General features: G+C 46.4%; 1 protein-coding gene across 2 annotated transcripts; it reads left to right on the top strand.

The window, feature by feature from the left end:
• The first annotated feature begins 1,471 nt into the window (after positions 1-1,471).
• Positions 1,472-19,515, top strand: MSANTD3 (Myb/SANT DNA binding domain containing 3). 2 transcript variants are annotated; one of them, XM_038770343.1, is made up of 4 exons: positions 1,472-1,547; positions 3,389-3,476; positions 15,018-15,468; positions 18,763-19,515. In XM_038770343.1, the coding sequence occupies exons 3-4, from the start codon at positions 15,051-15,053 to the stop codon at positions 19,170-19,172; spliced, it is 828 nt and encodes a 275-aa protein (XP_038626271.1). In that variant the 5' UTR covers positions 1,472-1,547; positions 3,389-3,476; positions 15,018-15,050; the 3' UTR covers positions 19,173-19,515. The 2 variants fall into 2 exon arrangements, with proteins under 2 accessions (XP_038626271.1, XP_038626270.1); XM_038770342.1 differs by lacking the exons at positions 1,472-1,547; positions 3,389-3,476 and adding an exon at positions 7,448-7,670.
• Positions 19,516-27,117: the final 7,602 nt, after the last annotated feature.

The raw sequence follows: 27,117 nt of genomic DNA on the forward strand, positions 1-27,117 counted from the left end.
TCCAACTATTCTACCTTATTCTCTTTCCACAAAATGATAATTGTAACATGTGATGCCCACTTAAAAGCAGTGGGGCTTTGTGGGACGAGCACGGGCTTGGGAGTCAGAGGTCATGGGTTCGAATCTCAGCTCCGCCACTTGTCAGCTGTGTGACTTTGGGCAAGTCGCTTCACTTCTCTGTGCCTGTTACCTTATCTTTAAAATGGGGATGAAGACTGTGAGCCCCCTGTGGGACAACCTGATCACCTAGTAAACTCCCCAGCGCTTAGAACAGTGCTTTGCACATAGTAAGCGCTTAATAAATGCCATTATTATTATTATTGTTATTCCTTCAAAGCCCTACTGAGAGCTCACCTCCTCCAGGAGGCCTTCCCAGACTGAGCCCCCTCCTTCCTCTCCTCCCCCTCCCCCCAGCACCTGTATATGTGTATATATGTTCGTTTGTATTTATTACTCTATTTTATTTGTACATATTCTATTTATTTTAGTTTGTTAGTATGTTTGGTTTTGTTCTCTATCTCCCTCTTCTAGACTGTGAGCCCACTGTTGGGTAGGGACCGTCTCTATATGTTTTTTTTTTTTTAATTGGCATTTGTTAAGCGCTTACTATGTGCAAAGCACTGTTCTAAGCGCTGGGGAGGATACAGGGTGATCAGGTTGTCCCACGTGGGGCTCACAGTCTTAATCCCCCATTTTCCAGATGAGGTAACTGAGGCCCAGAGAAGTTGTGACTTGCCCAAGATCACACAGCAGACATGTGGCGGGGTCGGGATTCAAACCCATGACCTCTGACTCCAAAGCCCGGGCTCTTTCCACTGAGCCATGCTGCTTCTCTTGTGGGTACTCCTCTCCTCAGATAGTCCGGGCCCACTGTTTATTTATTTATTTTACTAGTAAATCTCTATTCTATTTTATTTTCTTAGTATGTTTGGTTTTATTCTCTGTCTCCCCCTTTTAATAATAATAATGATGGCATTTATATGTTGCCGACTTGTACTTCCCAAGCGCTTAGTACAGTGCTCTGCACACAGGAAGCGCTCAATAAATACGATTGCATGAATGAATGAATCCCCCGTACACACCCCCGCCTCACGCTCGTCCCGTGCTGCGCCTGCGCGGAACTCTAACACACACACACACACACACACACACGCGCGCGCGCGACACGAGCTGCGCCTGCGCAGAGCTACGCACCCCATCCACCTTACACAGCCCCCCTCCCCAAATTGCACCGGCGCAAAGCCTCCCCCTCACCCCCTTCCCCACGCACACGCATGCGCGTGCTGAGCCCGGACTGCGCCGGCGCAAAGCCTCCCCCTCACCCCCTTCCCCACGCACACGCATGCGCGTGCTGAGCCCGGACTGCGCAGGCGCATAACTCCACCCTCACGCCACACACGCTGGACGCGGAGTGCGCCGGCGCAGAACGTGACTTGTCTCTTTCATCTCCGACGCACAAAGGAGAGAAAATGGCGGCAGGGAGAGGAGGGCGCCTCATGAAGGGCTGACAGGGTTTTTCCACATTCCTGTGGGACTTAGCCTCTTAAGTAATAATAATAATACTTATTATGCTTACTATATGCCAAGCACTATTGTAAACTTTAGGGTAGATACAAGGTAATCAGGTTGTCCAACAAGGGGCTCACAGTCAATCCTCATTTTACAGATGAGGTACCTGAGGCCCAATCAATCAATCAATCATATTTATTGAGCAATTACTGTGTTCAGAGCACTGTACTAAGCGCTTGGGAAGTACAAGTTGGCAACATATAGAGACAGTCCCTACCCAACAGGGGGCTCCCAGTCTAAAAGGCCCAGAATAATAATAATGGTATTAAGCGCTTACCAAGTGGAAAGCACTGTTCAAAGCGCTGGGCGGGGGGTAATACAGGGTGATTGGGTTGTCCCTCGTGGGGCTTACAGTCTTAATCCCCATTTTACAGATGAAGGAACTGAGGCACAGAGAAGTGAAGTGAGTTGCCCAAAGTCACGCAACTGACAATCAATCGTATTTATTGAGCGCTTACTGTGTGCAGAGCACTGTACTAAGCGCTTGGAAAGTACAAGTTGGCAACATATAGAGACGGTCCCTACCCAACAGTGGGCTCACAGTCTAGAAGGGGGAGACAGAACAACACCAAACATATTAACAAAATAAAATAGAGTATGTACAAGTAAAATAAATAGAGTAATAAATACGTATGTATGTATATACAGGTGCCGTGGAGACACTAATTAATCAGACACTTGTCTGCTGTGTGACTTTGGGCAAGTCACTTAACATCTCTGTGCCTCAGTTCCGTCATCTATAAAATGGGGATGAAGACTGTGAGCCCCACGTGGGACAACCTGATGATCTTGTATCTCTCCCAGCACTTAGAAGTGTTTGCCACATAGTGAGTGCTTAACAAATACCATTATTGTTATTATTCTCAAGTGGCTTGCCCTAGGTCACATATTAGACAAGTGGTGACGTGAGAATTAGAACCCACATCCTTCGTCTGCCAAGCTTGTGCACTTTCCAGTAAACCATGAAATGAAATGAAAACTTGTACTTCCCAAGCGCTTAGTACAGTGCTCTGCACACAGTAAGCGCTCAATAAATACGATTGCATGAATGAATGAATGAAAACACACTGGTCCACGGCTTCAGCGCAAAATTGTCAGGGCAAAATGTTCCATATTTTTCAGAAACAATTTTACTTCTGAATAATTACTGATTGTCTTGTATCTGCAAAGCATTGGTTTTGTACAGAGCCATGTACTATTTCTTGACATTCGAAGTCAATGTGGAGAAATTCACCTATGAGTGGGTGAGTTATGGAATTGATAAGGTGGCAACATGAAAAGAGCGCAGGACTGGCGGGAATCAGGAAATTCAGCCTTTTAGGGTTTGTCTCCACCTATAAAATGGGAATAAAACATCTTATTAGAGCAAAATATATTATTAATGACTGACCCCCTTCACTCTTAGACAAACCCTATGTGGAGTAGATTGTTGTATAATCCCTGATCATTTTTTAACTCAGTGTTTGGCATGTACTAAGTGCTTAATAGCATACTTACTTAATGTCTTTGTAGGAAACACAACTCTGGTCACATTGTGTGTGCAATTTGAGTGCTTATTATGTGTAGAGCACCATACTAAGTGTTCAGGAGAGTATTCATAAGGATAGTATGATCCCCGTGCTCAAGAAGTTTACAATTTAGCAGGAGACACAAACACTAAAATACATGTAAGGAGAAGCAATAGAGTCTAGAGATCTGTACATAAATGCTATAAGGGGGTGAGTGCCCAAGTGCTTAGGTGACTCCCACTGAAGTATAAGTAGGTGGGGAGATGAAAAGATTAATTAGTGACTACTTCCTGGGTAAAATGTGATTTCAGAAGGGCCTGGAAGATGAGGAGAACAATGAGCTGTGAACTGGAGGAGGGAATTCAGACAGAAGGGAAAGAATGAAGAAGTCAGTGCACAGTGGGTGTCCAAAAAGGACATCCCTTATGTTATTATATTGATGGTAGCAGCGGCTGACGTTTCTGCTTTTGTCTCCCTGTCTCTAAGAAGCTTTTGCTCAAATAATAACAACCCCTTTTTCGATGATAATATGCAATGTTTATCTCCCAGTTTGCAGTTGAAATGTAGCTTTGTCTGAGGCTTTGTTTTACGGTGCCTTTAAAATGGTCATGGGTTCCAGTTTGGGCTCCACCACTTGTCTGCTGTGTGACCTTGGACAAGTCACTTCACTTCTCTGTGCCTCAATTAACTTATCTATAAAAAATGGGGATTAAGAGTAATGTGAGCCCAGTGTGCCACAGGGACTCTGTCCAATGTGATTAACTTATGTCTACCCCAGCGCTTAGAATTAGTAAACCCTGTATTTTGGAATGGTTAAAAAAGAATTCCTAAGTGGCTGAAGTAATGGAATGCAGATTTGATGATTTTTGTGTAATAAATTCAATCTGGAGAGAGATTATTATTTTTACCCTTGGCCTAAGAAAGTTTGATACTTACTGTTCAATTTAATAACGGGAATTGTATATTATTTAATGGATGCTTGTGTATTTGGGAAGAACTTATGATTATATGAAGGGCTAAATTGGGGATGAAAATTCACAAATGTGGTCTGGAAAACATATTTTTAGTCTTGAGTTCCACAGATTAGAAGGCAAATACAAAAAGCGTAATCCAGATAGTTCTCGGGTAAATACCGGCAAATGGCTCATATTGAACGAGTGGAAGGCATAGAAAAAAAGATTTTGGATTGTGTTGGGTTATTCCTTTGAGATGTTTCATCACTATTTTGTGTGCGAAGGGCCGATATGTCTTAATGACTATGCAATGATCAAAATGCTATTTCATTTGGAGGATGTTTTCAGAAATGAAAGATTGGAAAAGAAAAAGGATCAGTGAGGGTGTGTAGTATACACACAAGCAGAAGCAGCGTGGCTCAGTGGAAAGAGCCCGGGCTTGGGAGTCAGAGGTCATGGGTTCTAATTCCGGCTTGGCCACCTGTCAGCTGTGTGACTTTGGGCAAGTCACATAACTTCTCTGGGCCTCAGTGACCTCATCTGTCAAATGGGGATGAAGACTGTGAGCCCCCCGTGGGACAACCTGATCACCTTGTATCCTCCCCGGCGCTTAGAACAGTGCTTGGCACACATTCAGTGCTTAACCAAGACCATCCTTATTATTATATGTGTGCCTGAAAACTGTCAAATTATTCCAAACTTTTTGGTGGGGTTGTTTCAAAGATAAATTAGGGGTTAGGGGGAAGATGCTTATTCATAAGATGTTTAACAAATGCCATCATTATTATTATATTATTATACAGTAATTGGGGACTGGAAGATTTGAAGGAAAGGTTACTAGGAGTCGTGTAATCTCCAAAATTAAATTTGAGGGGATTTTAGCAACTACGGGCATGCCACCCTGGAGAAGAGAAGCAGCGTGGCCTGGTGGAGAGAGCCTGGGCTTGGGAGTCAGAGGTCATGGGTTCTAATTCTGCTCTGCCACTTGTGAGCTGGGTGACTTTGGGCAAACCTCAGCTCCCTCATCCGTCAAATGGGGATGAACACTGTGAGCCCACCGTGGGACAACCCTGTATATATGTCTGTACAGATTTATCACTCTATTTATTTTACTTGTACATATTTACTATTCTATTTAGTTTATTTTGTTAATATGTGTTGTTTTGTTGTCTGTCACCCCCTTCTAGACTGTGAGCCCACTATTGGGTAGGGACCGTCTCTATATGTTACCAACTTGTACTTCCCAAGCGCTTAGTCCAGTGCTCTGCGCACAGTAAATAATAAATAGTAAATTTTGGGGGACTGGAAGATTTGAAGGAAAGGTTACTAGGAGTTGTGTAATCTCCAAAATTAAATTTGAGGGGATTTTAGCAACTACGGGCATGCCTCCCTGGAGAAGAGAAGCAGCGTGGTCTGGTGGAGAGAGCCCGGGCTTGGGAGTCAGAGGTCATGGGTTCTAATCCTGACTCTGCGACTTGTGAGCTGGGTGACTTCAGGCAAGCCACTTCAATAGCACAGTAAATTAAATTAAATTAAGTAAATTTAATTAAGTAATTTAATTTAATTTTAAATTAAATTAATTTTAATTTTAATTTAATTTTAATTTTATTAAATTAAATTTAATTAATTAAAGTAAATTTAATTAAGTAAATTGAGTAAATAGCACAGTAAATTTTGAGTGCTTGAATGACAACAACCCGATTACTTTGTATCTCCCCCAGCACTTGGAACACAGTCAGCGCTTAACCAATACCATCCTTATTGTACTCCCCAAGCGCTTGGTCCAGTGCTCTGCACACAGTAAGCGCTCAATAAATGCGATTGAATGAATGAAGGCCCTACTGAGAGCTCACCTCCTCCAGGAGGCCTTCCCAGACTGGGCCCCCTCCTTCCTCTCCCCCTCCTCCCCCTTTCCATCCCCCCCGCCTTACCTCCTTCCCCTCCCCACAGCACCTGTATATGTTTGTACGTATTTATTATTCTATTTATTTATTTATTTATTTATTTGTACATATTTATTCGATTTATTTTATTTTATAATATGTATTTATTTTATATTATAACATGTTTTGTTTTGTTCTCTGTCTCCCCCTTCTAGACTGTGAGCCTGCTGTTGGGTAGGGACCGTCTCTACATGTTGCCAACTTGTACTTCCCAAGCGCTTAGTCCAGTGCTCTGCACACAGTAAGCGCTCAATAAATACGATTGAATGAATGAATGAGCTCCTAGGGAGACCATGGCCAGAGCGGTGGAAATGCTGATCAGAGAGATGAAGATGTTTCCAGTTGGGGTGGCTTCATTCAGCGCACTGAACAACAGATCGATGGTAAAATGGGTGTTTGCGATGCTCAGTTGCTCCATGGCTAATGGCTAAAATACAATATAAGCCCAGTGAGGTTTGTCGTGGTGAGAATATAAATCTTGCCAACCTGGTACTTCTAATGAGCAGAATTCATCATCATCAATCGTATCTATTGAGCGCTTACTGTGTGCAGAGCACTGGACTAAGCGCTTGGGAAGTCCAAGTTGGCAACATATAGAGACAGTCCCTACCCAACAATTCATGGCACCTGGATGCTGGGAGAATTGTCCCATTTCATTCATTCAATCGTATTTATTGAGCGCTTACTGTGTGCAGAGCACTGTACTAAGCGCTTGGGAAGTCCAAGTTGGCAACACATAGAGACAGTCCCTACCCAACAATTCATGGCACCTGGACGCTGGGAGAATTGTCCCATTTCATTCATCCATTCATTCAGTCGTATTTATTGAGCGCTTACTGTGTGCAGAGCACTGCACTAAGCGCTTGGGAAGTACAAGTTGAAAAAAAAATCACTGCCTCAGTTTCCTCATCTGTAAAATGGGGACTTGTACTTCCCAAGCGCTTAGTGCAGCGCTCTGCGCGCAGTAAGCGCTCAATAAATACGATTGAATAAATGAATGAATGAATGAAAACAACCCAGTTACCTTGTATCTCCCCCAGCGCTTAGAACGGTGCTTTGCACATGGTAAGCGCTGAATAAATGCCATTATTATTATTATTTTTATTATTATTATTAACCAGTGCCACCCTTATTATTACACGTGTGCTTGAAAACTGTCATGTTATGAAAAACTTTTTGGCGGGGTCGTTTCCAAGATAAATTAGGGGTTAGGTGTTTATTCCCAAGAGGCTTATTCATTCAATCATTCAAAAACGTTGCGGAAAACGAGCGCGGCTGGGGAGGGGGGGGGGGGGGGTGCGGGCAGCTCTCGCGAGAACTCCCAGGCGGCCGTTGGCCCCGCCCCCCCGGCGCGCGACCCTCCCCCCGCGCGCGACCCCCCACGCGCGCGGCCGTTAACCCCGTACGCGCGCACTCTAGCCCCGCGCGCGCGCGCCCGTTAACCCCGTACGCGCGTGCGCGTGCGCGCGCCCCTCCCGCTGGGTGCTTTGGTCGGTGGGTCGTTGGGGACCGTCCGTCGGGCTTTGTTGGTGGCGGGAAGATGCGCGGAGCGGCCGGGGGCGGCGGCGGCGGCGCCGTTGTTGGGGGGTCCGGACCTGCTACCTCGTTGATGCTGCCGGCGGCCCGGCCCCGGCTCCAGCCCCCCGGCCGGGATTAACGGCCCAACCGCCCCCGGCCCCTGGGCCCGGACCCCAAAGGTAGGACGATCGTCCGGCCCGGCCGCCTAACCCCCCAGCATCGCACGAGATGAACCGACCCCCGCCCCCTCCCCAGATCATTCCTCCTCTCTTGGAAGGCCAATACCACCCACTTTTCCCCCCACCCCTGCCTTCTCAGGCCTTCTTTCTCCCCCCACCCCATTATCCCCCCTTTCTTCCTCTCTTTTCCCCTTCCCCAGATCATTCCTTCTCTGTTGGAAGGCCAATACCACCCACCTTTCCCCCCACCCCTGCTTTCTCAGGCCTTCTTTCTCTCCCCACCTCATAATCCCCCCCTTCTTCCTCTCTCCCCCCCCCCCCACCCCCTTTCCAACTCATTCCTCCTCTCTTGGAAGGCCAATACCACCCACCTTTCCCCCCACCCCTGCTTTCTCAGGCCTTCTTCCCCCCCCCCCAATAATCCCCCCCTTCTCTCTTTTCCCCCCACCCCTTTTCCAACTCATTCCTCCTCTCTTGGAGGGCCAATACCACCCACCTTCCCCCCCCCCCCCCCCCGCTTTCTCAGGCCTTCTTTCTCCCCCCCCCATAATCCCCCCCCCCCCTTTTTCCTCTCTTTTCTCCCCTACCCCTTTTCCAACTCATTCCTCCTCTCTGGGAATGCCAACACCACCCACCTTACCCCCCACCCCCGTTCTCTCAGTCCTTCTCCCCCCACCCACGTCCTTCCTCCTTTTCCTCCCCCCCTCGTCCCCTTTCCAACTCATTCCTCCTCTCTTGGAGTGCCAAAACCACCCACCTTTCCCCCTACCGCTGCTCTCTCAGGCCTTTTTCCCCACCCCATAATCCCCTTGATCCCTCCCCTCTCCTTCCTCTCTTTTTCCCCAGTACCCCCTTCCCACCTCATTCCTCTCTTGGAATGCCAGTACTGCCCACCTTTCCCCCCACCCCTGCTGTCGCAGGCCTTCTTTCTCTGCGCCCCCCCCCCCCCATAATCCCCTTGATCCATCCCCATTCCTTCCTCTCTTTCTCCCCCCACCCCCTTCCCAACTCATTCCCCCTCTCTTGGAATGCCACCTTTCCCCCCAACCCCACCCTTGCTCTCTCAGACCTTCTTTCTCTCCCCCCCAACCCCTTCCTTCATGGCCTGGTTCCATCAATAGCATTCATTGATTATCTACTGGACGCAGAACACGATACTACGTGCTTGGGAGAGGACAGGAGCGTTTGTCGACACACTAACCCTTTCGCTCAGAGGCTATCTAAAGGGTACCACCTTCGGCTACTTGTTTGAAAAGGGGCATCGCGGACTTGGGATGGCAGGAGTCTTGGCACTGCGAGAAAGATGGTATTTGAAATGCCACTGCTTACCCAAGCAGTGTGCTGGGAGAGGCAGGACAGATAAGAGGGGGAAGATGGAGACAAATTGTGCCTAATATAGTGGGAGGGTGTACTCGTGTATGTCGCCACAGACTGTGTGGTAACCCAAATGGAAATAAAGAGGTAGGTTTTGCTCTGATGGAACAGGCAGAAACTATCCTGTAATTGTAATAATAATGATGGAATTTGTCAAGCACTTACTATGTGCAAAGCACTGAAGCAGTGTGGGCTACTGGAAAGAGCATAGGCCTGGGTGCCAGGGGGGCTTGTAGAGGCCGGATTCTAATTCCGGGACCCCCACTTGCCTGCTGTGTGACCTTGGGCAAATCACTTAACTTCTCTGCACCTCAATTTCCTCATCTGTAAAATGGGGAGTCAGTATCCGTTCTCCCTCCTGCTTAAGACTGTGAGCCCTCCAGAGGCATAAATGAAGACAGTATGAATACTTGTTATAAATAGGATCTTACTATGACATTTTAAAATAAATTTTGAAGTTGTTTTATAATCCTTAGAAACGGGTTTTGACATTGGTGCTGTCCTTATGTCAATGAGAAGCAGCGCGGCTCAGTGGAAAGAGCACGGGCTTGGGAGTCAGGTTATGGGTTCGAATCCCGGCTCTGCCACTTCTCAGATGTGTGACCTTGGGCAAGCCACCCAACTTCTCTGTGCCTCAGTTACCTCATCTGTGAAATGGGGATTAAGACTGTGAGCCCCACATGGGACAACCTGATCACCTTGTATCCCCTCAGTGCTTAGAACAGTGCTTGACACTTAGGGCTTAACAAATACCATCATCATTATTATTCGCACATAGTAAGCGCTTAACAAATACCATCATCATCATTATTATTATTGAGAAACTTTTTTTATACCTTAAAGGATACCAGAAAAGAAGGATGGATTTTATGCTTATGAATACAAATTCTAATAATTTCCTACTCTCGCATCATAATAATTAAAGGTGAATGTCAGTACTACCCACTTGTTAAGCATTTGCTTTGTGCCAAGCACTGTCCTAAACCCTGGGGTAGATGAAAGAATAATCACGATGAAATAACTGAAGATGTCCAAATCTTAAAGAGGATATCCTTAGAACCAAGACAGATTTGTGGGAGTCTTACCCCTTCCCCCTCCATCCTTTTTCCCTCTTTTCCAGTTGTTCTTGGTAATTGGGGGTAAACCTGTGGCTGAAAAGCCACTTTGGGGCTTCCAGAATTCCAGAAATAAGGGCAGGGCTTCGGCTCCCTACCCCTCAAATTTTCACACCTGCCCACACCCACCTGTCCATCCTTCATCCCTTTCGGCCTTCTGTCCTCCAAATGTACAAACGTAAGTACACCCACTCTCACATAGTAGGAAAAGATGGCTGTTTACTGATTGGCAAACTGGGCCAATCGAGACACAGTCGGAGGTTTGAATTCCAGAATCCCAAGCTGTGTCGCCTGCCTTATGCCGCACAGAAAATGTGTGCCAGGGCAACCTTCCCCATCCGGAACCATCCCAGGGAAAAAGAGGATGCTCGGATAGCTTCATCTTCATGATCTGCTCCCAGATAAATCCGGCTCACGTGGCCCAAAACTAGTGGGGTAATTTCTGCCACCATCCCGTTCCTGGATAAATTTCAATCCCCAAGAGACTCCCCAAGTTTCTGGGGGGGTAGGTGTGGCCCTTATTTCCTTCCTCAAAGCAGTAGCTTCAGCTCCCTGAACCTCTCTCCCATGCGCTCAGATGGCATAGGGATTTCTCCATGGAAGAGATATAAAAAATATTTATTTTTTATACCAAACAGTCTAGATCTGAATCTTAAATCTCCTCTAGCTGGGAGGGTGCAAACAAGTCAACCACAGTACTTAGTAGGGTTTTTAAAATCCTGGCTTAGCCACAGACTAACTCTAGTCAGATATTGGTGCTTAATTTATCTTAAGATAGAAAAGCAGTGTGGCCTAGTGGAAAGAACACAGGCCCCGGAGTCAGACCTGGGTTGTAATCTTGGCTCCACCTCTTACTGCTATATATGACCTCTGGCAAAATGCAACTTTTTAAAAAAAAATAGTATTTGTTAAGCAGTTACTATGTGCCAGGCACTGTACTGAGTGGTAGAGTAGATACAAGATCATCAAGATGGACACAGTGCATCTCCCACATGGGGCTCACAGCCGCAATCTCCATTTTACAGATGAGGTAATCAAGGCACAGAGAAGTTAATAGACTTGCCCAGGGTCACACAGCGGACATGTGGCAGAGCCGGGATTAGGACCCAGGCCTGTGCTCTTTCCATGAGGCCATACTGCTTCTCCAGGCCTCATCATACTAAGCCCTTGGGAGAATACAAAACAGCAGAGTTGGCAGACACATTCCCCACTCATAAGATTTACAGTCTGGAAAGGACCTTACAGTCTAGAGGAGATTCCCTTTCCTGAATGTACAAAGTGATGCTGGGGCTGACAAGTGCACACAAATTCCCAAGTATACATTAAAGGAAAGTGCAAGAAAGTGGATACAATTGGTTAAAAAAAAAAAAGCCAACCTAAAAATAGTGTTATGAGAATAAAATGAGGTAATTGGTGTGAAAATGTTTTGGAAAAATAAAAACACCCTACAAATTCAAGGTATAAGTAAGTAGTCAATTAAAAAAACACACCAAAAAACAGGGCTTTCTTCACTGGCATTTGAATGGCAGCTTCTCTGTTTCCTGGAGAGTGTCGTGGGAGTGGGAGCCTGCGGATGGGCAAATCCTAGGATGGAGGAAGACAACGGAGAGGCTGCTGTTGTTGGACTTTAAACTGAAAGTGAGCAGAAGAGGGTGAGATGCCGACAGTATTAATAGCCCAATCCATCCACCCTGCCTCCTCCTCCTCCACCCCAGACTTGAGTCACTTTGAAAATCTGGTGCCTCGTAAGTAGTGATTAATAATCAAAGCCCATCACTTTAGTTTGTTGCTCGATTGTTCTCTGAATGTGAGCTATGCTTTATGTTTAAATGTTATAGTTTGATCCCCCCTCAGAATCATTTCCTCCAGTGGATTTGCATAATGTTTTCTTTGCCGACTTTCTTACCCTTTCTTGAATTAAGCACTCAATCTGGCTTCTAAATGATTGGCAATTTTATCGTGTACTTTTAAGTTTGGAGTTTTCAGGAAGTCCCCAGGCCCAGAAACTAGAATTTAATTAACTTTCTTTCTCAATTGAGCTTTGGATATATAAGAAGGAGGGCTTTGAAAATTCCAATCATGCCAAAAAAAAGTTCCTTTAGCAGTTTTCTAGCAACCTGAACTGGGTTTGTTTGCCTGTGTACGTGAATACACACTTCGCTGAGTACATGTAATTAAGGAAAGAAAAGAATGAAGTACTAAAAAAAGTGCATAAGAAATGGGATCGTTTTCCTTTTGCCATTGATGGTTTTCCACTGTTTACCTTTGGTCACCTAGCAACCAGTAGCATCAGCTTATCTCAAGACTAGACTAAATAATGTTCATCTTAATCCAAACATTCCCAATCCTTCTAATTTACAGAAATGTGATCATGTATGTTTCCGAGGCATCAAGCCTCACTAGAAGTTGAAAGCACCCTTCATTATTTTCTGCCAACTTTTAAGATCCTGGAATGATTAATAAATTTGCCACCTTAATAATGAGACTAGGAACAAATCCATTGAAAATTCTGATTATGGGCTTCTCCTAGAACAACAATTGTGGAAGCTCGAGTACCTGGAGCCATTTACACCCAGCTGGGTAAAATCTGTCTGTCTCCCCCTCTAGACTGTAAGCTCACTGTGGGCAGGGAATGTATCTGTTACATTGTTAAAAGTGTACTCTCCCAAGTGCTTAGTGCAGTGCCCTGCACGCAGTAAGCGCTCAGTAAATACAATTAATTGTGGTATGCCCCTCACAGAGGAAGGGTGGATGTAGTCCAGTACTTAGAACAGTGCTGGGCACATAGTAAGCGTTTAACAAATACCATCATCATTATTTTATAATCCCTTTTCAGATCTAGCACTTGGTACAGTGCCTGACATATAGTAAGTGCTTAACAAATACCGTCATTATTATTATCTAGCTTGAAGGTCCTTCAGCGTAGCCCCATTACTAGACGAACCCACAGTCCGTCCACCTCAGAACAGTGGGGTATTTGGAGTATCTAGATTGTAAGCTCATCATGGGCAGGGAACATGTCTACTAATTCTGTTGTTGTATACTCTCCCAAGCTCTTAGTTCAGTTCTCTGCACATAAGTGCTCAATAAATGGCATTGATTGATTAATCTAGATAATGTTTATCCTGATAGTCATCCATCGTCACATTCATAGGTGAACGTCACTATCTAATAACCCATTATCCCTCTCTAGACTAAGCTCCTTATGGGCAGGGACGTGTCTACCAACTGTGTTATATTGTACTCTCCCAAGTGTCTATTACAGTGCACACTCTGCACACAAGTGCTCAATAAATAGAACTGATTATACAACAATCATTATCAACATCACTGTGGTATTTACTAAGCCCTAGTCTGTGCCAAATACGGCATGAAGCGCTGGGGTAGTTACAAGATAATCAAGCCAGACGGAGTCCCTGTCCCAAATAGGGCTCACAGTACAAATAGGAGGGAAAACAGAGATTGAATCCCCATTTACAGATGAGGAAAGTGAGGCCCAGTGGAGTGACTTGCCCATGGTCACACAACAGGCAACTGTTAGAGCTGGGATTAAAGCAGAGGTCCTCTGATACCCAGGCCCGCTCTCTTTCCACTAGGCCACGTAGTTTTTTTCCAGACCTTTGTCCAGATTCTTTTTGGACTTGTTTGATATTTTCTGCTTGCATTACTTCCTGAGGAAACAAAATTCCGTACACTTACCATGAACTGTGTGAAAAAGTGTTTGTTTTGAACCACCCACTTTCAAGCTGCAGAACACTTAACGCTTTCTTAAGCATCCGGTGGAATGCAATAGAGTTAGTAGGTTAGATTGGACCTTTCAATCTAGTGGGGAAGACAGACACTAAAATAAACCATAGGTATGGGGAAGCCACAGTGTAACAATAATAATAATAAAAACTGTAGTATTAAGCACACAGTAGGTGTATCAAGTGCTGGGATAGATACAAGCAAATCTGGTTAGACACAGCCCCTGTCCCACATGGGGCTCCCAGTCTCAATCTCCATTTTACAGATGAAGTAACGGAGGCATAAAGAGAAGCGACTTGCCCAAGGTCACACAGCAGTCAAGCGGCAGAGCCGGGTTGAGAACCCAAGAGAGTGAGCACTAAATAAATACTATTGACTTTTGCTTATAGGCCTGGCAGGGTAAAGCGCACCTCTGCTTCAGGATGACCACCTAAGTGTGGCCACCCTGCCACCCTTACTGTGTGCAGAGCAGTGTACTAAGCGCTCGGGAGAGTACAATATAACAGGCACATTCTCTGCGCGTAACGACCTTGCAGTCTAGAGGACAGAGTGGTGTCAGCCAGGCCCACCGAGGATGGAGGGGGCAGCAGGGAATGGAGGGAGAAGAGAGAAAAGACAAAAAAAAAATAAAGGAAGGGGCAGGACGGCCAAACTTATCGTCAGGCACTGCTGGCCGGCAGCTGCCGACCCAACCTGCACCCCACACTAAACGCTCAGCCAGACACTAATTGTCTGACCAAACCCGCAACTATGCTGTAGGTCAGCCATGCAGGTCTCTGATTCCTTCCTAATGCAAGCATCTCGTCTTTGAACCATCTTTGGTTTTGGCTTCTCCTTATGGCTTTTGTTTTAAACCTCTCCAAACATCAGTTACTTTTCTCCCTCCTCCCTCCCCTTTCCAGCAGAAGCTGGGCACCATCCATACATCTCCCATAATTTGATTCGTATCATTCCAGTCGGCCAACCCAACGCAGTCCCCTTCCAAAGTCAAGCTCCCCTAAGCAAATCCCCTGAAGTCGTAGGTGCATTTTGCTGATTTCAGAAGAATTGCTTTTGCTGAAATTGCTTGTGGCTAGAATGGCAGATTTACTGTTAAAGTTTGCTTTCACAGATCTCGTGACTGCCTCGAGGAACTTGGTAGAAAATGCAAAACAACGAGATAATAAAACCTGCTAAATACTTCTCGGAGTTGGAAAAGAGCGTCTTGCTGGCATTAGTGGAGAAGTACAAATATGTGCTCGAATGTAAAAAAAGTGACGCAAGAACTATTGCTCTCAAGCAGCGCACTTGGCAGGCTCTGGCCCATGAGTACAATTCCCAACCGAGTGTGTCCCTTCGAGATTTTAAACAGCTGAAGAAGTGCTGGGAAAACATCAAGGCAAGGACCAAAAAGATAATGGCACATGAAAGGAGGGAGAAGGTGAAACGAAGCGTGAGTCCACTCATTAACACCCACATCATAGGGAAAGAGAAGATCTCCAGCATGATCCCTGAGCAGATTTACTTTTTGCAGAACCCTCCCGAAGAAGATTCTGAATTCCACCCCGATGCTCCTAACCAAGGTACGAAGCGTACTTGCCAGTTGACTTGTTCTGAGGAATGTGCCAGCATTTTTTGTTTGAAAACCTAACCTGACCTCCTAACTACTTTCTCGTGGATTTAGACGTCAGATGGAGGTCCAGTTACCTTGTAGTCAGATGTACTCTAGACTGTACGGCCTTCTAAACTGTAAGCTTGTTGTGGGCAGGGAATATGTCTAACATCTCTGTTATACTCTACCAATCGTTTAGTACTGTGCTCCATACACAGTAAGCACTCAATAAATCCTATTTTTTAAGTGATTGATTACTCTAGGGAAGGGAATGATATTTTTTAAGCCTCATTGCAGAAGCGGCTAGAAATGCTTTCAGGAAAAGTGGCCTGTATGGAAAAGTCTTTTCAAACTGTAATGCTATAGAGAACTTCCATCCATTGTACTAAGGGAGTTCAGGGAATGATATTTTTTAAGCCTCATTGCAGAAGCGGCTAGAAATGCTTTCAGGAAAAGTGGCCTGTATGGAAAAGTCTTTTCAAACTGTAATGCTATAGAGAACTTCTATCCATTGTACTAAAGGAGTTCTGACTGAGGTTTTATTTTCCCAGGCATAAATATATGGAAACATTTAACATTTCCATAATTGAGCACTTTGTGCAAAGTATTGAGTGCTTGAGGGAGTTCAGGACAACAGAGTTGGTAGACACCTTCCCTGCCCACAGTGAGCTTACAGTCTAGAGGAGGACAAAAACATTAAAATAAATTAATTTATGGATATATCCATAAATGCCGTGAGGCTAAGGGAAGGGTGAATAAATAGCCACGCAGGCTGGCCCTGCTGCCTCAATCCATTTCAGAGCCTTTATCGAGGGATTTCCCACAAAGTATGCCCAGAGAGAGTCTCCCCCCCACCCCATCCTCCCCAGTGCAAACTTTACTCTTCCCCCTTCCTAAATCATTCCAAAGCCCTGGGTTACCCCCATAGAAGCAGGGGCCAGGACAGCAGGACGAAGTGGAATTGAGTGGCTCCTACCTCAACTCTGACCAAGAGAATCCTTGTCTGCCCCCTTCTACCCCCTCCAGGTACTCGCAGAATTGGATGTTTCCTTTCTTTCTTCCACAGCCCGAGCCTTTCCCATATTCCCAGCTAGGCGGTCCGTTCCTCAAAGTGGGTCGCTGCTGCCCTTGTGGGATGGGGGGGGGGGGTGGCGGTGGTGGCGGTGGGTGTGTTTCTGTAGGGGGAGGTGACCGACGCTGTGACAAAACTTCCTGGACCACCACCATAGACTGCCCTTCTCCCTCTCACCTGGGGATTGCATTAGTCAGCCTGCAAAGGTTCATGTCAGCCATTAGGTTCCAGCACGTACTCAAACATTCCTAAAGAGCAATAGTGCCCCAAAGAAAAATCTGGCTGGCATCAATCTGGGATTAGAGTTAATCCGGGTCTGTACTCTTCAGACATCTTGAGAGCTAGGGGTGTCTTGGCCTGGTGGCCGGGGCACCACTGCTCTTCTGAAATGTTTGAGTCTGTGCCGATAGTTCGGTTGTTCACGTGGGCCACGGGGACATTACAGCAGCTGCACCCTTTGGCGGGGGAGGAGGATTCATCCCCCTCGGGACCTGGCCTTAACTGAGTGGGATGTTCAGGTGAGTGCCGAGCACTCCATCAAGGTGCTTGGGAATACACAACAGAGTAACAGACATTCACAATCAGTGGAAGAGTAAGAGCATAGGTGAACGCTAACAGGCTAGTAAAGAGATAACCAGGGACAGATTCATGAGCGCCGGAGGTGGCTGATGGGATGTCGTGGTGGGTGTTAATTGGTGAAGGTTCTTGGAGGTAGCGACTCTTGGTTGGCAGGGGTTTGGCTTGAGAGATTGAGCAGGATCAGCGTTTCATGCACAGGGAAAGAAATGGGCGAGTCACACGTACGGGACAGTTAGGTTAGCTTGGAAAAGAGCAAGCTGGAGCAGAGCAGGAGAAGAGAGCAGGTTGGTGAGGAAGAGTCGGGACTGAATAGTTCTTGTGTCTGGAAAGCACAAGTCTAAGACCTGCTCTACTTGCAGTGTAGGGCTGTATATATTGTAATGGCCCACTGTGAAGAAGTATGCAAATTTTCAAACAAGAAGGTAGATTTTCTGTTTCCTCTATGGTTAAGGAGCAGTCAGAATGCCCCATGGGCTACTAACACACAACTTGGACAAGTAAGGCTCAGAATTCTAGCCAGCCAAATCAGAGCCCCCAACCTTCTCCTTTTCATCTTCCTTCAGTTGAATATTAGAGATCAAAGGCTAACTCGTAAAGAGGCTCTGGAGTCAGTAGTCAAGAGATTATTGAAGGAGGATGAAGATAAGTTCCAGGGGTCCAGCCTGCCGGAGAGAGGGTCGGACTGCAGGAAAAGAGCTGTGTCAGTGAACAGCCAGAACAATCCATGGCAGGTTGGTCTTTGAACACCGTGTGCATAGGGCCCTTGATCTCTAATAATCAGCTGGAAGAAGAAGAAGAGCAGAAAGGTGAGGCTCTGATCTGGGCAGAATGCTGAGCCTCATTTGTAAAAGCTGGTGAGAGTATGGGAAAATGGATAAGTAAGTGGAGTACGCAAATTAGTATCTGCCTAAATGCTAAGTATCAATCAATAAGTATTTGTTGAACACTTATTGTGTGCAGTGTACTGTACTAAGAGCTTGGGAGAGCACGATATGACAGAGTTGGTAGACATGTTCTGTGCTCACAAAGAGCTTACAGGCTAGAGGGGAAGACAGGAGGGATAACACAAATGACGGCTGGGGTACTTACACGGAAATCGGGTTGGGCACAATCCCTGTCCCACAATCCCCATATTACAAATGAGGTAATTGAGGCCTAGAGAAGGGAAGTGACTTGCCCAAGGTCACACAGCAGACAAGTAACAGAGCCAGGATTAGAACCCATGTCCAGTACCGCCCTCACTGGATCATGCTGTTGTGATAGAGTAGCAGTTTGGCTGTATGGCTCTGGTGGCCCATTTGTTCCTTAGAAGGAAGTTTAATCCATAGAGATGAATAGAGCTCAATCCAGGAGTCTCCATTTTCTACACATATAATGGATATGGTGTGTAATCCAGTCCCTCTCGCCTGCCCTTTTCCAGGACATCTCCCGTCACGCAGCCAGAGATCTAAAATGTTACACGTTTCCTTCAGGCCGTTTCCCACTAACCCTAGCCCACGTCTTCTGGGTTGACCTTTCCGATTGCTCTTCTCGCTTCCCATTCCAAGGGCCCCAGGCAACTCTTTGATTGAAAAAGCAACCTCTGAACTGAGCTTTTCTGCTCTCGTTTTTCAGACTCATTTGCCATCTCTAACAAAGACCTGTGTGACGAAGACAGAGAATTAATCCACTTCCCGGTGTGCGAAGGCCCCTCCCAGTCGGAACCTTCGTGCTCCACTATCCGAACCACGGCCAGTAAGAACTACAGGAACAAAACTGCTCAGGAAACTGCTTTGAAAAAGATGCACGAGGAAGAACATCATCAGCAAATGTCCATTTTACAGCTCCAGCTGCTCCAGATGAATGAGGTGCACGTGGCGAAAATCCAGCAGATAGAGAGGGAGTGTGAGATGGCCGAAGAGGAACACAGGATCAAAATGGAAGTGCTCAATAAAAAGAAGATGTATTGGGAGAGAAAACTGCAAACCATCACCAAAGAGTGGCCAGTATCGTCATTTAACAGGCCTTTTCCCAGTTCCCCCTAACCCTCAGGGTGGCAGGACTGAAAGCAGAGTAAGGTCCCACGTATCCGACACGCATTAGCAGGAACGTGTAATCAATAAACCTACCAGGCAGTGGGCTTGTTACAGAGCAACCACTAGGAAAAGCATCTTTGGCAGGGTCAAAAAATGCAGTAGCTCATTTGAGGGGGAGCATGGGTAGACTGCTCCGAATATGACCTCTAGGTACATGCTATCCTTTACGTACGTGACAAAGAAACGAGTTAAGAAACTGTCTTAGTTTTGTGAAAGCATACGATTGTGAGTGCTTTAATTTTGAATGTAATGTATCTTGGATCTGGGTTCATGAGTAAAATCATTCAGGAAATGTTTTTTTTTTTTTTTAAATCAAGTTCAGTGTCAAAAAGGTGCTACCCTCTCCCCCCTCAACGGTGCCCCATTCTCACCTCTTCTCTCCATTGCCTCCTGCTTCATAACTGTCAGTTCATGTCCCACTTTTCGTTGGCCTTCCTTGGCAAGCTGGCAATACTGGGCCAGGCAGAGTGGGTCAGCATGGCAGTTGCCCAGGATACGTTACTGGAAGAGGTCTTGGCAAGGAGAATATGACACAGACTATTGGCTGGCTCAGATAATAATAATTGTGGTATTTATTAAGCACTTACTGTGTGCAAGGTATTATACTAAGCTCTGTGGTGGGTACAAGCAAATCGGGTCGGACACAGTCCTGGTCCAACACAGGGCTCACCGTCTTAATCCCCATTTTACAGATGAGGAAGCTGAGGCACAGAGAAGTGAAGTGAGTTGTCCAGAGTCACAGAGCTGACAAGTGGCAGACCCGTGCTCTGGATCCACTAGGCCATGCTGCTTCCCCAGATGGGGCCATTGTATTAATTCCCAGGTGGCAGGGTGGGTTTGTCATAAACCTGTATTCTTACCGTCGTGTCGTAAAGGAAAAAAAAAATGATCGAAGGTGAATGTTCTTGCTGACCTCTAGTTTTTGATTAGCGGGTAGAGTGTAGAGCTTTTGTGAGTAAATTCATCGCAGAAAGAGAATATCCCAAGTGGTTGAGGCCTTTGAAGAGCTTATTTCAGTGGGAAGCATCATGGTAGATGCTGACCAATCCCAACCAGACAGACAGGAAAACGAAGAGCACAGGCTGAGAGGGAAAGGTGGATGGAAGAATGGATGGATCTCCTTACGTTAGGGCCTTGATGATGCCACGTGCTTTCATGGTGGCAGGAGGAAGGACCCGGTCAGTGGGATAGAATGGGGAAAATGCAGAATTTTTGACTAGTAGGAAGCCGTGATGTGGCAGCCTTCATGGCTGAGACTTTGCCTGGCACGGGTGAGCCCTCCAAAGAAAGCCACCGGAGTGCAGATCCTCATTCATCATCTCTTTCTAGGATGGACGGGCTCACCTCTTGCTCTTTCCTCTAGCCCAGCAGACCCATCTTAGTCTTCGTGACTTGGTTCCAGTTCATTCTTTTCTGGAGCAGGGTTGTCTAGACCTCAGGCCTGCTTTGGAGAGCAACCTCCCTGGTTTTCTTCTTTCCCAGGAGCGCTGCAGAGATTCCTCTGTTCCCCCCCTGAAATTGCAGGCCATGAACCAATGAGTTTCTGTTGCCTTGCCTTATGTTCTGGTCTCTTCCACCTCATGTTCTTCACTCATTCTGTGGTCTGAATCGGTAGCTGTTTCAAAAAGATCTTCCCCTGAGTTTTGTTACAGTCAGGCTAACGGTTTTCCGTACCAGAGCCTTCTGCCTGCCGTCCTGCCTTCCTGATGACATGGATACATAGAGGAGAATAATAATAATAATTGTGGTTTTTGTTAAGCGCTTACTATGTGCCAGGCACTGTACTAAGCGCTGGGGTGGATACAAATTAATCGGGTTGGCACGGTCCATTGTGCCACATGGGGTGCATAGTCTTAATCCCCACTTTACAGATGAGGTAATTGAGGCACAAAGAGACGTGGACAAACCGCTGTCGCAGTGGTTTTTGCCATGTGGGAGCATTCCACAAGGGTGTCACGCACTCCATTTCTCATCAACTCGGAGCTGTGGATCTGCTCTCTGGAATGAGTCCGTCCTTCCCGAGATATATCTTGGCGGAATTTGTGCCCTTGGAGGGGAAGAGAGACTAGTAAGTGCTTAACAAATACCATTATTATTATTAGAGTTCTCAATGGGTCGGAGCAAAAGTCCGGTGTGACTGAGGACGACAGTGCTGGAGAAGAAGCAGAGGTAGAAAAGTCTTTCATTTTTACTCATCTAGCATCTGGTGGGGACAGTGCATAGAGGAGCTATGGGAGTTTTGCAAGGAGAATGTCAAGTGACTGGTTAATTGTGAACAAAATGCAAAGGCCGGGGAGGAGGGTTGGAGGAGGTGGTCCAGGATCAGGAGCTGAGATCCCCTGGGTTCAAATCCTGGTTCCAACCACTCCCTTCTGCCCTTCATTCCAGTATATCACCCTCTACAAGGGTGGTTGTGCTCCTCCCTCCTCCAACTTGAAGGTGCAAAGCACTTGCAAAAAGAGTTCTCTGCATCCTTAGAGCTGGGCCTGGCAGCAGCGGCTGCTACTGAGCAAAGGACGGTGAAATTCTAGTTTGAAAATAGTGTCAGGCTGCAGTCAATTATATCTCTCCCGCTAACCCTCTCCTTCAGCGGTCTCTGAGCCTGCTGTCTCTACTTGACTCCTTCCTGCCTCCTTTGTTTCTAGAACTTCCCGATGTCTAATCTCACCTTTTTTAATTTTATGGTATTTGTTAAGCCCTTACTATGTGCCAGGCACTGTACTAAGCGCTGGGGTAGATACGAGCTTGTCAGATTGGACACAGTCCATGTCCCACGTGTCTGTTTATGGTTGTAATGTACTCTTCCAAACAGTACAGTGCTCTGCACGCAGAAAGCACTCAGTACATACGATTGAGTGAATGGGGCTCACAGTATTAATCCCCATTTTACAGATGAGGGAACTGAATCACCAGAAAAGTTAAGTGACTTGCCCAAGGTCGCACATCAATCTTTTCTCCTCAAATCCCTCTGGCTCCAGTTGCTTCCTCCCTACTCGGAATTCCCTAGCACTGTTGTTCTCTCTCTTGTCTCCATTTTGGGGAGTAGAGCCCCTTAACCTTCCCATTCTGCTCTCAAGGTGGTCGTGCTTACACTGGACTGGCCAACTAGTGAACCAGAGCGGTTCTTTTGGGGTCGGTAGGTGGTGGTGAACAATTCACAAAGTGTGTTTGCTCTGCCAGACGCTGGACCTGAAGTGAGAACTGCCCTCTAGCCTCACTGGGCCCATCACGTGTCTTCCTCCTGGGGTGATGTGAAGAAAGTTCAGGTGGCTGAAAGGGCTTGAAATGGGGCAGAACACTATTACGAGAATGTCGTGGAGAGTAGTGCGGGTCTCGTCACTTGCCAGTTGTTGGTCAGGCTCTGCAGGGGCCAGCAGCGGTCTGCCCAGAGTGCCCCGGGCACCTTGGGGGTTACCAAGGGGTGACAAGACTCTGTCCCTGACCTCTAGGACCTCACTAACAGGGCAGCAAGGAAGGACCCGGCCTCCCATGAAAACAAATAACAGAGGCAGGGAACCCAGCAGATTTAGAAGCACGTAACGAGAAGATGAATTTTCCATATGATCAATGGGTGCTTGGGCTTTCTGGAGTGACTGGGCTGTCCAAAGGTTAGGGGAGCTAATCCTAAAGAATAAATCAGTCTACAGGAGCAACCAGGCTATCTTCAGCATTTTGGCTCCCACCGTGGGCCCATACGTATGTCTGCTGGGCCCGATGGAGGTGAGGATAGGAGCAGGAGCAGGGCCATTGGTTAGTAGTGCCTTTGGGTGGAGGGGGAAATGCCTGTTGACCCGTCTTGGGCAGGTTCCATGGGCATGTTCCAAAATCTCCTCTCTCTGGTGGAGGGAATCATTATCTAGGCGTCAGGTCTGGTTTCTGTCATGGCTTTATTGGGATAGGAGGCTGCCTTGAGGCTCACCCTCAGTCTAGTTGGGCATTCATGTTGTAGTAGTAGTAATAGTAGTAGATGAAAAAAATGGTATTTATTAAGCAACTGCTCTGTGCAAAAGCTCTGTACCAAGTGCTGGGAGAAAAACCAAAGGAGAGATCCAGGAATGGTCTCTAGCACTCCAGGGGCTCACAGTCTAAGGTGGGGAGGGATTTGGTGACAGATAAGAAAGGGAAAGTGAAAAGAAGTCATGCTGAAAGCCTTTCCTGCTGATCAGGGAATGTCTGGTTTGGGCAAATCAATAACGTTATGGTTTTCCTGCTAGGCCAGAAGTGGGGAGGTTTGGTCATCAAGGGCCAGACAGGAGGCCAAAGGGAAGGTAACCTTTTCCAAGCTGAGATCAGAGTTCTTCCCCGTGACGGCAGGACACTAGCTCCTCTCTAAGCCGGTTTCCTGGGAAAGGAGACATGTTAGAGAATGTCTGTGTGGACATATCCCTCTCCCGGGCCTATCAGCTTGGCTTTTTTTGTGTGACAGTTTTGTATAATTAATGTGTGACTTCTGGCCAACAGGACCCTCCTGGAACTGTCCGGAAGCAATTGATCGACCTTGTCAGGGAATGAATAATCCCCAGAAACCAGCCTTCTGTAGTAGGTGGGGGCAGTCTTTCCCATAGGAATTGACCTGGTTTCTGAAGGTTTCCAGGGAGCAAGGAGGTGTTTCATACCGTATTGACCCCATTTAATTTTCCTCCTATGCAACTAGCAAGGTTAAAAAAAAAAAAAAGAGGGTCTTGCTGGGGGCTGCAGGGAGAAAATCCTCCGTCACTTTCATCAACTATTTGCTCATCAAAGCCGGCTTTTATGCCCGGTGTGTTGGGGAGAGAGCAGTGAAACCGTTCACATGCTGTTGCTGCTTTTTATACGGTGCCTCTTCTGGAGGTGCCCTGGATTCATCCCAGCTACCTTCCCTTCTAAAGGACAGAAATCAGAGTTGTCCATCACTGTGATATAAAAAGAATTAGCAGAGAGGGTGGTACCTACACTTCCCGCTTCCACCTTCCCCACCCTTTAGGCTCGTTTGCTGGGTGGGCAGGGAGAGGAAGGGAAAATCAGCCAAGTTTGGTCCTTCTTGGCACCTGGAATCCTAGGTTTAACATGTATGAGTCAGGGTGGGAGGGGGCCTGGTCTGAGGGCAGAGCCCTGTGCCACCTCCCCTCTGTTTTGCTTTTGGTTCTGTTAAGTGGCAGTTGAGGAAACTTGCCTTGGGCACAGACGGCTTGCCCCACTGGGCCCTGGGGCAACATGAAATTTTTGATTAAAACGAGAGTGGGACTAATCTGGGGTGGTCATCCCCCATGTATTTCCAGGGCATGTTGGCAGGGGAGGTATTGGCTCTGTGCTGCCCCACTCCCTGCCCAGGAATCTGGAAGGGATGGAGGAAGCGAAAATTCCTTTTTCGTGTCTCCTGGTCCATCTCTTCCTGAGAAGACATGTCTTCCTCTTGGGGCAGCTACAGTGAAACTGCCCTAGAGTGGTTTCATGCATTCATGGAGCGAGTTCTGTTCACTGCCCGGAGACTTAGGATGTGGGTCAGACTTAGGGGTCAGTCTACGGAGAGGCCAAAAACACAGTGACCGTGAAGGGCTGGAAGTCCGAGGAGGGAGTCTCTATCGTAGCCCGTAGCTGGGCCGAGCCTCGGAAGGGAATCTGTTCTGGTCTTTCGCTCCAGTCGGGAGTCCTGCCGCGTGGCTCTCTGAGATCTGGCTTCCATGTGGCTCTGGTTGGTTGCCGGTGGAAGTCTCCAATATTCCAAGTGAGGGTTTGTGCTGCTATGGTAGCCAAATGTGCTACAGAAAAGGCCCACATGTCCTGTCCCTTTTGTAGACTCTGTTTTTATAGGCGTTAATTCCCCTCCCGGCCCGTGTCTTTCAGGGAGTCCTCACGATGACTAGGGGTTGGGTTTTAGGGTTTTACCCAATTTTGACCCCTGGCATCACTTTTTAAAATTTGTGTTAAACCTGAAGAAATGTAATTTTGCAGAAGTTAGTTTTTTTTTTCTAAACAAATGGACTTGTCTATTTATGAATTCATCCTAACTCTGCTACAGTTGACCTTAAGTCGATTTTAGCGCATTTGGGTGTGAACTGTCGCTCTCTCCACAGTTGTCGGTAGGGTTGACTGGCATTTTGCGGGGTGGAATCTGGAAGGTTTGGTCATTTCTAAATATGTCGTAAATATTTTTTTATTTTTTTCCTGGAGGAATTTCTCCTCTTTGCACACCATAAAATGTCTGGAGTTTCCTCGGATAACTGGCACCTGTGGTCACATTTTTCTTCTCTTTTGTCTGTCGTCATTATTCTTGTGCAAATAAAGAGCCCTCACCTCAAAACCAAGATTTGGATATTGTTATATTTTGGATTGATGCTTAAGTCCATCCAATGCCTAAATTAAACAGGTTTGCCTTAATATTGCTCTGTGTGCTAGCAGGTAGCTGTGAAACTGTGTCCATTTACCCGTTTGCATCATTTTCAAATGTTGGAAAGGAGTATTATTATAGAAGAAATTTGTGCCATGGAGATGTTGTATGTGAATCATAAATAAAAACTAAAAGAAAACATGAACATTTTGAAATTTAAATTGAGTTGTAAAATCTGAATTAAAGAAATGAAACATGGTAATTACCCCCAAATGATTTCCTTTTAAAATGCCAGAATTCCATACCCTACACTAATAGTACTAAGAAACCAATTTCATCTTTCCTAGGCTTATTTCTCTTTGTGGGAGCTTTTCAATCAATAGTCTTTATATAGCACTTACTCTTTTTGCCGCCTGTTTTCCCTGCTAGCCCACCGAGGGTGGTCAGTGAGAACTTATTTACCAGGCAAGAAATTCTCATTCCTCCCAGATAAGGTGACCAAGAAGACTGGGTTATTGCTGACAATGGGAGTCAAATCTACTGTTTCTTATCTACCCCAGTGTGCTGTTCAGCAGCTAATGTACTAATAATAATGGTATTTGTTAGGCACTTATTATGTGCCAGGCACTGTGCTAAGTGCTGGGGAGGATACAAGCAAATCAGGTTGAACACAGTCCCTGTGCCACATGGGGCTCACAGTCTTAATCCCCCATTTTACAGATGGGGTAACTGAGGCACAGAAAAGTGAAGGGACTTGCCCACGGTCACACAGCAGACAAGTGGCAAAACCGGGATTAGAAAGAAGCAGCGTGGCTCAGTGGAAAGAGACCGGGCTTTGGAGTCAGGTCATGGGTTCGAATCCTGACTTGGCCAATTATCAGCTGTGTGACTTTGGGCAAGTCACTTAACTTCCCTGTGCCTCAGTTACCTCATCTGTAAAATGGGGGATTAAGACTGCGAGCCCCCCGTGGGACAACCTGATCACCTTGTAACCTCCCCAGTGCTTAGAACAGTGCTTTGCACATAGTAAGCGCTTAATAAATGCCATTATTATTAGTATTATTATTACTTTGGGACTCCCAGGCACATGCTCTATCCACTATTCCATACTGCTTTTCTTGTGCTCAGAACAGTGCTTGTCACATAGTAAGGCACATAACAAATATCATTGTTCTCATTATTATAATCATGCCTTCAATCATTTATTGAGCACTTACTGTGAGCAGAGCACTGTACTAAGTGCTTGAGAGAGTACAAATGCAACAACAGTCACATTCCCTGCCCACAACGAACTTACAGTCTACAGTGGGGGAGACAGACGTCGATACAAATAAATAAAAATACAGATACGCACGTAAGTATTGCGGGGCTGGGGGTTGGTGGGGAGGAGTAAAGAGAGCAAGTCGGGGTGACAGCAGGGAGTGGGAGACGAGGAAAAGTGGGGCTTAGTCTTGGAAGGCCTCTTGGAGGAGATGGGCCTTCAATAAGGCTTGGAAGTGGGGGAGAGGAATTGTCTGTTGGATTTTAGACTGTGAGCCCACTGTTGGGTAGGGACTGTCTCTATATGTTGCCAATTTGTACTTCCCA

The sequence above is a fragment of the Tachyglossus aculeatus genome, chromosome X3 (genome assembly GCF_015852505.1).
Source record: "Tachyglossus aculeatus isolate mTacAcu1 chromosome X3, mTacAcu1.pri, whole genome shotgun sequence".
NCBI classification, from domain to species: domain Eukaryota; kingdom Metazoa; phylum Chordata; class Mammalia; order Monotremata; family Tachyglossidae; genus Tachyglossus; species Tachyglossus aculeatus.